This window comes from Olea europaea, chromosome 2 (genome assembly GCF_002742605.1).
Source record: "Olea europaea var. sylvestris chromosome 2, O_europaea_v1, whole genome shotgun sequence".
Classification (NCBI taxonomy): Eukaryota; Viridiplantae; Streptophyta; class Magnoliopsida; order Lamiales; family Oleaceae; genus Olea; species Olea europaea.
Genome location: NC_036238.1, coordinates 29,910,782 through 29,923,668, shown reverse-complemented (window position 1 = coordinate 29,923,668; position 12,887 = coordinate 29,910,782). Strand labels below are relative to the sequence as shown.

The window sequence follows — 12,887 nt, the reverse complement described above, 5'->3', positions numbered from 1 at the left end:
CAAAAAAAAAAAAAAAAAAAAAAAAAAAAATCCCCATCAAATGCACTTTCACTATGAACTCCTGTCGACATTGCAAATAATACCATCCTTCCCTTTAAATTCTCTTCCCCCATCACTCATTTTCCTGAGGCCATATTTTTCAGCCCTTTATTTGACTTTCGCATCGAGAGAAGAATATAGAAAAAACAGTCTATATAATCTCCCCCGTTTCAAGCCTCAACTGCATGAAGAACTTGCGATTTCATCGCTTACACAAACAATTTAGCATGTTCCTTAGATTTCTAATGGTGTTCTTAGTTAGTTTTACCATCAGAAGAAAGAACCTTCCTATCCCAACCTTACATTCATCATTTGCAGATATGGCCCTTAAGGGGCACTCCCACTTAACCTTTGAAAAGAATGAACATGCAGCAAAGGATTTCGGGAATATACACCATTTCATGCCATCAGCAGTTTTACATCCAAAATCTGTTTCTGATATTTCCTCAACCATAAAATATATTTTCGAGATGGGAACCACTTCAGAGCTAACGGTTGCTGCCCGAGGCAGTGGCCACTCCTTGGCAGGCCAGGCACAGGCCTATCGAGGAGTGGTTATCAATATGAAATCACTTCGGGAACCGGAAATGAGTTTTCACACTGGAGAACTGCCCTACGTTGATGTTTCTGCTGGTGAACTTTGGATAAATATTTTGCATGAGAGCCTTAAACGTGGTCTAGCGCCAAAATCATGGACAGATTATCTTCATCTCACTGTTGGAGGGACTTTATCAAATGCGGGAATCAGCGGGCAAGCTTTTCGACATGGACCCCAGATCAATAACGTTTACGAACTACAGGTTGTCACAGGTTGGTCATCAGTTAAAAATCCCCACAAATTTACATAAAACAAGAATTCCTAGGTGATCATATAGTTTAAGATTGTTTTCTCTACACTGAAGGTCTGTTCAATCACATTTCTTGTTTTGGATAAGATTTTCATCGGTGTTCACTTTTCATCTACACTGAATTTATGAAGTGCTTCCATCGAAGAATGTAATTCAACTATGTTTAAAGTAGAAGATTGGCTTTGAGTCCTATCCAATAATACATAGCAAACATGCTCGTCAGAACATAACAATCAATAGATTAACCTTCTTAGTTTTCTTATCCGCAGGCAAGGGAGACGTATTAACATGTTCAGAAGAGCAGAATACTGACCTATTCTATGGTGTACTCGGAGGACTGGGACAATTCGGGATAATAACCCGGGCTAGAATTGCTCTAGAAACTGCACCCAAAATGGTAATTTTTTTCATAAGCTCATAAACATGATTACTGCAAAGAAAATCAAATGATAACACAATTTATGTCCTCTCACAGGTCAAATGGATCAGAGTTCTGTATTCAGACTTCTCTATATTTTCCAAGGACCAGGAGCATCTAATATCTTCAGATACGTCTTTCGATTATATAGAGGGGTTCGCCATAATAAATCGAACAGGATTATTAAACAAATGGAGATCCTCATTCAACGCCAAAGACCCTCTTCAGGCCAGCCAATTTAATTCAGAAGGAAGAATTCTATACTGTCTTGAAGTTGCCAAATACTTTAATCCAGGAAACTCTGATCTCGTTGATCAGGTGGGACATCTAACTATCTCCCTTTGATCATTATAACAATACTTGGGGTGCTCATTTTTTCATCTATGTTTCTCATATACAGAACATTGACACCCTCTTATCAGAACTGAATTACATTAAGTGCACACTCTTCCTGTCAGAAGTCTCTTATGTAGATTTCCTGGAAAGAGTGCACCTCTCCGAAATAAAACTTCGGGAGAAAGGGTTATGGGAAGTTCCTCACCCCTGGTTAAATCTTCTTATCCCAAGAAGCGGGATTCACGAGTTTGCTCAAGAAGTCTTTGGCAATATTCTTGCAGATACCAGCAATGGTCCTGTACTCATTTACCCGGTCAACAAATCGAGGTACCACTCAAACTTTCTCACAGAAAAGAATATTTGTTTTCCTACATGTTACCTAATTTTGTTTCAACTGTGTTGTCATATCACAGCTGGAGAAATAGAACATCCATGGTTACACCAGATGAGGATATTTTCTACCTAGTGGCATTTCTATCTTCTGCAATACCATCTTCCAAAGGAAAAGATGGGTTAGAACATATTTTAATGCGTAACGAAAAAATTCTACGCTTTTGTGAAAGGTCCCTCGTTGGCGTGAAACAATATTTGGCCCATTATGGCACTCAGGAAGAGTGGAAAGCACACTTTGGCACTCATTGGGAAGTCTTTTCTCAGCGGAAATCTACGTATGATCCTCTGTCAATCCTAGCCCCGGGACAAAATATTTTCCGGAAAGCAACGGCCTTCAGACAACAAGGACCTCAAGATAAGAACAAACTTAGTATATAGAGATTGGAGGCAAATAAGTTTTAATTCATAAGGGTTTAAGAGTAAGTAACTTTGGAAATTTTGTACGTGTGTGGTCTTAGCAATATAGCAACAGACATGTAGTTGCTAGTTCAAGACTCACTAAAATATACTGAGAATGTTGGGCTAAGATTCCAAAAGAACATCTAAACTACGTCTGGTGTCATTTTCAAGAACCTCTAGTATGCTAGGTATGTTTAATGTTTGATACAAATTTCAATTAAACGTAACTCAGGTGGGCGCAAAATTGCATCGATACCAGCCACATGTCGATTCATCGCGACAGGGAGAAGGAAATACTGACTTTGTGGACTTGGTATGTCTTCATGAGGAACTGGCCATTTGTTTGAATTCAGGTCATGTCTACCTCATGTTGAACATCTTCAGCTACCCCATTTTTTGTGCTGCTCTCATTATTATCTGCTGTGTAAAAAGTTTAGCACAACATGGCTTTTAAGAATGAAATTCAAGCATGTAATTAGATCAGTTGTTTACCTACTATCCAGATTTTAAATCATCTAAGTTTAGGCAATACCCATGCCATCGAAAGTAGGTGCCTGAGTATGTCTTTAACGGGATAAAGCTTTAGAGTTCAGATAAGTGAAACTGGATTATAACAAGCAAGAGTTGACGCTAAGTTACTAATACAATGTCCTTCATATCCTCCCATTCCATGCACCATGCATTCCATCTACCCTCTTTGGACCGTTAACATGGAAAGGAAATATGAAGATATATCCTACTCGGAGAATCGTTTAACTTATCCAGGAAAACCAATTTTTTCATTCCTTTTTTCCATCAATTTATGCATCTGAAACAGTGGATAGAGTATGACTCATGACAAATGAGAGATTATCATCGCTGCGAGGTGGCAGTCGATCCTTGATTTATTGTCCAATGGAGTTGTAATGTATTAGAATTTAGCATTCCTGTTAGGCAATTTGTTGACTGTGATGTTAATTCGGTTTTTTAATCTTCAGCTTGGCCAAATGACTAAATGAAATTATAGCACCACAATCGAAACGACATGACCTAAAGGTTAATTGGGTTATTTGAAGCAACCTAAATATTTTATTGTTACTCTTGGCCCAACCCACTTTCTCGAATTGCCAAAGATGAGTCACTTGTCAGCCCGTTTATGTTTTAATTGAGCCTTTACTTGACCCATTTGCCACCCTAGTGTAACTTACCTTACTTAGGCTCTTTGGTTGAATATAATTGGGTCTCCTACCCTTTGCCATGTGACAGTGCGCCTCCTTTACCTCTCTGTGTGAGACTTTCAACCTTCTGCTTCTTCTACTTTTTTGCCCGTCACTTCCTTCCTTTACTTCTACCTTTGTGGTGATTGTCATCGAGTTATTACTTGCCTTTGTAGTCTTTTAAGTGTGTAATCTCCTGGCAATTGAAAGTGGAAGGCTCGGTATTGTCTTGAGTCGATTGGTTGTTTAATTGTGATGTAGTTGGTGAATAAACTGAGCCTTGCTAAACCTTGGTGGTCAATACATCTTCCCTCTTCCAATCAAATTCTGTACACAAGATCATTTCAACTAGTTCTTCTTAAACTCAAAAAACTCGTGGATTCCTAGTAATGTCCCACCTCAAGTTTTAGTCTCTCTTATATTCCAAGCAAATTTTCAGAGATACATAATTAAGAAATTCAGAAATCGAAAAACGTTGAGATCGAACCTTGGCAAGGAAGCCATGCGAAGAAATCAAATTTTGCAATCAAAGTGAAATTCAGCGCAGTAAATTCAATTAACAATTGAAATTTTAATTAGAGAAACTACAAATTCCGTGCTTCAACGGCAAGCAAGCACACTCTGCCCCCTTCCCCAGGAATGTTTTGGATCCTGTCTCTGGAGTTGATAAAATTTTCAATGACAGGCTCCATGATTTGTCTTTCATTATTATACTTTTATTAACCAATCCTCTGTGGTCTCTTTGGAGGATATGCCTATTTATCCAAATCTGAATTTATATTAGGATGTCAAATTAGAATTTTAATGGATTCATATAATGACATGCTGGCTTGCAATTCAAAACCATAGACTTGAAAATGAAGATGGATTAACTAAACATGAAATCTAAATGTTTCCTAGTGTCATGATTCAATTCCAAAATTTTTTTAATTCTAGTTTTGACAAACAATCCGAAATGCTGCATACAACAAGTTGTATGACTGAGAGATTTAATTAAAATGGTTCGAGAATTCAAATTCTTAATGCTTGACCCTAACAGACATTTTAAGCAACAAGTCAATCGAAATGAATATCATACATCAAACCCCACGCACCCCCCTAGATGTTATTCCTATTATACAAGGATATTGATAAAGGATAAAAATCTCACATCAGTTAAATACCGAAATATTAACTAATTTAAAAAGATCTTAGGCAACTTCTCTTAACAAGGTTGACCTCATTAAAATGGACCTCAAGTCTTAATATAGTATCAGAGCCCATTTAGTTCCAACGAGGGTTTCGATCCGATTATAAGTCTCAATTAATGAGCAATGGATTGTAAGATTGATTTGTTCAAACGTGCCACTATTTTGCGGAAGCATGTTAAATGATAAAAAATTCCACATCGATTAAATATCGAAATATTAATCAACTTAAAAAGATTTTGAGCTATTTCTCTTAACAATATTGACCTTATTAAGATAGACCTCAAGTATTAACATGATACCATAAACATGTTTAAGAAACAAAGATATGGCTGAATCCTCAATAATCATTGAGGGAAATAATTCTCATTATATATACAATGTGTACAACCATGTGATCCTATAAAATAGGAATGAATAAAGATGAAATTAAGAATGATTAAAAATTCACTTTAATTTCAGTGGTGTATCATATTGCATTATATAGAGCTTTACGAGATAGTATAAATGGAATACAAATCAATAATTTACAATGAAATGGAAACCGTGCAAATTAGCCTCCTTCAATTACGTGATTGGCATTGGCATGCTATGGGAAGATTGTGATTGAGGAGTAATATCCTCAATCACAGTATTATTTCCAACACCGCCCCGCAAGCTCAACGTCGGATTTGATCGAACATGGAGCTTGGAACGAAAGAGCTCAAATAGAGGTCGAGGAACACTCTTGGTAAAGATATCAGTAACTTGTAGATGAGATGGGACATATTGTGTACGAAGTTTTCCCGCGACAACAAGCTCACGAAGAAAGTGGTAGTCCAATTCAACATGCTTGGCCCGCTTGTGTGAAATCGGATTAGAGCTTAAAAAAATGGTACTTTTGTTGTTATATAAGAGAGTGGGCTGCTGAGGCATGGATACCTTGAGGTCATGCAGGAGATATGTGAGCCAGATGAGTTCAGCGGCAGTGGAGGTAAGGGCACGATACTCAGATTCACAGCTGGAACGAGAGACAGTCGACTGTTTCTTGGCACTCCAAGAAACTAAATTGTTGCCAAGATAGATAGAATAACCAGAGGTCGAACGATGAGTATTCGGGCAGCCGGCCCAATCAGCATCAGAATAGGCTACAAGAGCATCAGGAAAAGTGGAATGGCAAAAATGTAGGCCATAGTGAATAGTGCCTTTAACATAGCGGAGGATACGTTTAACAGCCAGGAAGTGATCATCAGTGGGAGCGTGTAAGAATTGACTGACAGAGTTGACAGCATGAGCAATGTCGAGCCTTGTGATAGTCAAGTACTGTAGTGCACCGACGAGGGATCTATAGAAAGTAGGGTCTGAAAATAGAGAACCATCAGCAGAAAGATGTTGAGAAACAACCATGGGCGTGTGAACAGGTTTACTGTCAAGTAATTGAGCTCGAGTAAGAATGTCCCGTGCATATTTGAGCTGACTAATGAAGAGACCATCAGAAGTTGGAGTGGCTTCAAGACCAAAAAAATAGCCGAAAGAGCCTAAGTCTTTAGTGGCAAACTCAGAGTTAAGTGCACGAGTGAAGCGGGCAAGAAGTGAATAATTGTTGCCTGTAATAATGATATCATCAACATAAAGAAGTAAATAGATAATATCGGACTTCTGATGAAAGACAAATAGAGATGCGTCCGCACGGCTGCAAGAAAACCCAAGGCGAATAGTAAAGGAGCCGAAGCGCTGAAACCAAGCACGAGGGGCTTGTTTGAGACCCTAAAGAGCTTTCTTCAACTGGCAAACATGGTCTGGAAAGCGAGGATCAATATATCCTGGAGGCTGTTACATATAAACTTGATCAATAAGAGTACCATTGAGGAATGCATTTTTGACATCAAGTTGATGAAAGGGCCATTTTTATGTAACAGCGAGAGAGAGTACAACCCGAACAGTAGTAGCCTTGATTACGGGACTAAAAGTATTAGTATAGTCAAGACCAGGGACCTGTGTATAACCTTTGGCAACAAGGCGGGCTTTAAGGCGCTCAACGGATCCATCAGGTAAGTATTTGGTTCGGAATACCCATTTGGAGCCCACAATATTGGTGTTGGCAGGGCGAGCTACCAAAACCCAGGTGCGATTATTCTGTAATGCATGAATTTCTTCATCCATGGCAGCAAGCCAAGCAGAATTTTTAACAGCAGATTTGAAACCTTTGGGCTCAGTTGATGCAAAAAGAGCAGAAAGAAGACCAGAAAAGCCCAAGAAACTAAGATTGGCTGGATATCGAGTCTTGAAAATGCTAGCTTTAGCTCTTGTAAGCATAGGATGAGTGGCCAACGAGACCACTGCAGTAGGTGTGAGATCTGCACGAGGTTCAAGAGGAGATGAACTTGGAACCGAAGTCTGTAAAGAGGTACCTGCAAGAGAATGAGGATCCTGCAAAGACTCAATCACTGGATCAGTACACATAATATATGGATTAGAACTGGATTGAGTGAGTTGTGAAGAACGAGTGTCAGGGAGTGGGGGAGGTGGATCTGCATAGGTGAGGCTAGGTTCCAGAAAATTGGAAAAGTTAAGGGAGGATATGGGTTGAGCTTGAGAGGTAGCAATGAAAGGAAAATGAGTTTCATCAAATTAAGCATGGCGAGTAATATAGAGCCTAGAGGTGGAAGGCTCGAGGTAACGAAACCCTTTGTGAGAGGGACTGTAACCTAGGAAAATACATAGGATGTTGCGAGGAGAAAATTTGTTAGGCATATAATCTCGTAAGTAAGGATACACACGACAACCAAAAGGGTGAAAGTTTTCATAGTTCGGAGGGTTACCTTACAAAATCTCAAAAGGTGATTTACCTCCAAGGAGTGGTGTAGGCAAGCGGTTAATGATGTAAGCTGCAGTGCTAAACGCGTCAACCCAAAAGCGAGGAGAAATGTGGGAGTGAAAAAGGAGTGCTAATCCCATCTCAGTTACATGGCGATGTTTTCTTTTAGCACGACCATTTTGGGCGGGTGTGTATGGACATGAGAGCTGATGGTGAATGCCACTAGAGCGGATATGATCTTAGAAGAAATTACTGGTAAATTCACCACTGCCGTCACTTTGGAAAGTTTTAATTCGAGTGGAGTATTGATTTTCCACAAATTTTTGATATTGAATAAAAACATTATAAAAGTCAGATTTCAATTTTAAAGAATAGAGCCACGTGAAACGAGAATAGTCATCGATAAAAATGACATAATAGACAAATTCTAAATTAGATTTGACTGGAGACGGACCCCAAATGTCGCAATGGATAAGATCAAGTGTTTTCGATGACCTATGTTCATTTCGAGAATAAGGCAAGCTATGACTTTTAGCAATTTGACATGTGCTACATAAAGTTGGAGAAGGCAACAAAGATGTAAGATAAAGCTGGCCTTTTTTATTCAATAGAGAAGTAACAGAATGATTGACATGTCCAAGTCGTGCATGCCATAAATCATAGGACGCACGAAGCAATTTATTTTTAGGAACAGAAATAAAAGTAGAATGACTTCGCTCAAGCACATATAAGCCTCCATCACGCTTGTCGGTTGCCACCACCCTTCCTGTTTTGCGATTCTATACAGTGAATATGTTATTAGTAAAGGTAACAGATAAAGGAAAATCTGATATTAATTTACTGATAGAAAGTAAATTCTTGGTAAGGCGAGGTACAGCTAGGACATCAAGAAGATGTAGATTTGGGGTAGGGGAAATTTTACCAGTATGGGTAATGGGTAGTGAGGCATCATTCCCAACAACCACACAATCCTTACTCATGTAATTTGTGGTCTGATCCAATTTAGAGTGATCCATGGTCATATGGGCTGAAGCCCCTGTATCCAAATACCAGTAAGAGCCCACATCTTCATTTAGAGAACAAGATCTCGTGAGGCTTTAGCAAGGTGAGCTGGTGTCTCATTCTGATCATAGCGTTGAAGGCACCGATCGGCAAAGTGGCCATCCATCCTGCAAATCTGGCATCTTGGTGGACGACGCCATTGGCTGTAGTTGGAGCGTCCTTGTCCATGACCAGATGAAGTGCTGCCATGCCCACCGAAGCAACCCCGATGACTACGAGAAAAGCCACCACGATGGGTGAAATTTTTTGTGACAGTAAAGGCTGTCGCTGCTGGAGAAGATGAGTCAAGGGATTTCTGAAAAATTTCAAAACTTTCGGCCTTTGAGACTAAATCTGCAAATGAGGGCAGAGAAGTTTGGGCCATTTGTGCTGTGGAGAAACTAGAGAAATCAGTACCGAGCCCGCGGAGAAACCAGTGCACCTTGTCAGTACCATCAACTGGACAACCAATTGCATGTAGTTGATCACAAATTGCTTTGAAAGAATGGGCATACTCAACAACCGATCTATTTCCGCATTTCATTAATTGCAAGTCATCCTTAAGGCGTAGTTCTCGAGCTTTAGAATGATGGCTAAATGCATTTTCTACTACCAGCCACACGTCTTGTGCGGTGGAGAGGCCAACTACCTTAGCCATGGCTTCCTCTGTGAGGGAGGAAAGTAACAAACTGAGGAGGCGCTGATCAATAGCTTTCCATGCTAGGTATTTGTCACTTGGCGTGAGAGAAGTGGTAGCGTCAAGTTTTGGGGGCTACACAAGGGTGCCATCAACATGTCCTAATAATTCTTGACTTTCAAGAAGAGGGAGGAGTTGGGCTTTCCAGAGAAGATAATTTGAGGAGGAAAGTTTAATGGTGATCATGTGGATTAAGGTATTGAAAGGAAGAAGGGTGGCAAAAGTTTCAGAAGCCATGAATGGAAGAAGAAGAACAGGATATGTGGTATGTATGTTAAACCACTTGGCTCTGATACCATAAGAATGATTAAAAATCCACTTTAATTTCAGTGATGTATCGTATTGCATTATATAGAGCTTTACAAGATAGTATAAATGGAATACAAATCAATAATTTACAATGAAATGGAAACCGTGTAAATTAGCCTCCTTCAATTACGTGATTGGCATTTGCATGCTATGGGAAGATTGTGATTGAGGAGTAATATCCTCAATCACAGTATTATTTCCAACAGAAATAACAGTATTGACAACAATAGGATTAGTTAGAGTCAAGGATAGAATTATTCTGTTGGTAATTCTTCCTTATCAACCCCCCATCAAGTTGAGTGGGCGAGAACAGATAACACGAAGCTTGTTCTGAAAAAGTAGAAATTGTGGTTTGGAGACACCTTTGGTGAGAGAATCCGCCAGCTGAAGGACGGAGGGAATGAAACCAAGATCCAATTTTTCATTTGCAACTAATTCTCGAACAAAATGATAATCAATGGCAATATGCTTGGAACGAGGTCGAGTAACCGGATTGAGAGCCATAAAATTGGCACTTTGATTGTCACAGAGAATCTTTAGTGTTGAAGGCAATTGGACACGAAGATCTCGAAGTAGTTGAACAATCCAAGAAACTTCCGCAGCGGCTACGGCTAGGGCTAGATATTCTGCCTTGGCATTGGAATGGGACACAGTGACTTGTTTCTTGGAACACCATGAGATTAAGTTGGATCTAAAAAAATATGACATAACATGTAATGGACCGACGGGTGTCACGGCAACCTGCCCAATCTGCATCTGAATAACCAAGCAACGCTGGAGAGGGGTTGCGTTCTAATTGAAATCCATAGTGAATCGTGCCCTTAACATAACATGAAATACGTTTGAGAGCTCGAAAATGATCTTCAATTGGAGTATGCATGAATTGGCAAATAGAATTCACAGAACTGCAAAATTAAATGCGTAAGCTAAGCCCTTGTGTGAAGTTGATTTTTGAGAAGTGATTTTTAGGAGAACCTTGGTAAGGCACCTACTCCCCTACTAATTAAAGCCCACAAGTGAGGCGCCACCTTGACATGAACCACAAAACGATCAGTACCAAGAAATTATGTCCTAGGCACATTGGCCCTAGAAGAGAAGAGATCCAACCTAAGAGCATAGAAATTAGAAAGTGTGGTTAAATGGTTAATTAAAAAGTGGAGAAAAATTATAGAGAAGTTTGAAAATGTTTTTTTTGAAGACTGTGACTGAAAATGAGTGTAAAAAAAGTGGTTAAAAAAAAGAAAGAGTTTCAAACAAGGGCTAAATAAAATCAAAATCACAATAACCCGAGCACAACATCACATTGTGCCCTCAAGAAAAATTTTCTCTTGCAAATGCTCGAGTTCCGGATCAATTTCCTCCCTTTATATAAAGGTTTTTCATACCTATGGAGATAGGCATCAATCTCACATAAAATGGCAAAGTAAACTAAATATTGATTAAAAAAATAATTTTGTGAAAAGAAAAAATTTATATAGCTCTAAAGAGAGAGACAGTTGCAGTAACTAAGTCACTCATCAAAATGAAACTCAATGGGCTGTCGACCGGCCAACAAGCAGTAGCGAGAACGCGTGGTTTCTTGCAGGATAAAAATTCCTTATTGATTATGAGAATAATAATCAACTTATAAAGGTTTGGACTAAGATGAATCTCCAAGACTCAATCAGAGCCTGGGAACATCTTAAGTGAGCAATCGATCCGCCTCAAGCTCAAACGACTAGTTGATCCGTTAGTAGTCGGATTCGAAGATTTGCGCCGTCAGACAAGTTACATCTTGTGGAGCATGTTGAATGGTAAAGTCTAAGTACGAGGGCTTGGGTTAACCATGTTGACACTCAACATACACCTCCCGAACCCGCCATTAGATAGGTTATTTCCTTCCCAAAACTTAGGTACTCAAAACAATTAAACTTAGTTGAGCAAATAGAATACAACTAGATTCCAGAGGAGAATCAAGAAACCCATTAATGATCAAACAAATCTTGAATTGCAGAGCGCACACACATAGAACATGCATGCATATGTATATATGTATCGCAGATTAAGAAGACAAAAACAGTAAAGTTACCTAATTGCTGTATCGTCACCGCCTGCCTCTTTCTCTATCTTCTTCTGTGTGTAAATGGAGTCCTCAATTCGTAAAAGGTTTGTACAGTACACTACAGTGCTACATAATAACGTGTACGAGAAATATGTATGATACGTCGTTTCATTATGTCCGACGCGGTTGATGAATTTGTCGGTTTCCAGCCTTCCTGGAAAGTGGGTTTTCATTTTCTTTAAAAAAAACCTTTGTTTTTCCTTTTCTTTTTGGTTCATTTATCAATATTTTTTTCTATATATAAACGAAAATTGAGAGAGAGAGAGAGAGAGAGAGAGAATAAAAATTATCAATCACGATACCCCTGGAGAGGATAAAAAGAGGGTGATGAATTGGAGGTCGAAGAGAAACAAGAAAATGGAAAAAATGATTTATCTAGAATACACTATATTTAAAAGAGAAAATAGAACATGCCTTTATTTTTAACTCCTTTTGTGGTAGCCCAAATTTATCTACGAATTTCAAAAAATTAATATTATTTGTAGTCGCTCACTGCCATTATTATCTACATAGCATACATATAGCAATTAGTGATTGGATGTATTAATGTGGTAATTTTTTTATTGCTTTATGTATCAAATCACTAACCGTCACATGTATACTACGTAGAACAACTCCGATAGTGAGTAATTGTAAATGACATTATTCATTCCAAAATATCACAGATCAATTCTTGTCCAAGACTTGTGGAATTAAATAATAACAAAAAATGATCAAAAGTTTAAAATTCTATCTTTACAAAATATTTTCTTTGGTGCTTCTCCAATTCTCACGATCACGTCGTATTCTTATTCCTCCTCACAATCTTTTTATTGCCTTTAGAGGTATTGGTATTGACAATTTTTTTTTTCTCTCCTTGCAGAAGCTCTATTATTTTCTTTATGGCCTGAAAGTAAATTTGGTGTATTGAAGTGTTTGTGGCAAATATTTGACGATTCTTGAGTGCCTATAATACACATAAAGAATTGTCTTTTAAAAGGTAAACTAAAAGGAGAGACACGATTGCAAATGATTTGTATTATGTGCAACGAATAAACCTGCTTGATTTGATCAATTGAAAATCGATTAAATTGCACAGGAAATCAATTTTATTAAATTGGTAATTTAACTAGTTAGTAAGAAAAGG

The 12,887-nt window shown here is 38.5% G+C and overlaps 2 protein-coding genes across 2 annotated transcripts in view; one reads left to right on the top strand and one right to left on the bottom strand.

Annotated features, from left to right (window-relative positions):
* The window catches only part of LOC111370311, a 15,311-nt gene extending 3,377 nt beyond the window's left edge, over positions 1-11,934 (bottom strand). The window contains exon 1 of the mRNA XM_022991987.1: positions 11,729-11,934. Within this exon, the coding sequence (XP_022847755.1) occupies positions 11,729-11,934 (206 nt within the window). The remainder of the gene's footprint in view (positions 1-11,728) is intronic.
* Positions 37-2,560, top strand: LOC111370301 (cytokinin dehydrogenase 6-like). The gene is made up of 5 exons (XM_022991977.1): positions 37-849; positions 1,157-1,284; positions 1,363-1,623; positions 1,706-1,968; positions 2,055-2,560. Exons 1-5 carry the CDS (start codon positions 225-227, stop codon positions 2,410-2,412), a joined length of 1,635 nt encoding a protein of 544 aa, XP_022847745.1. The 5' UTR covers positions 37-224; the 3' UTR covers positions 2,413-2,560.
* Positions 11,935-12,887: the final 953 nt, after the last annotated feature.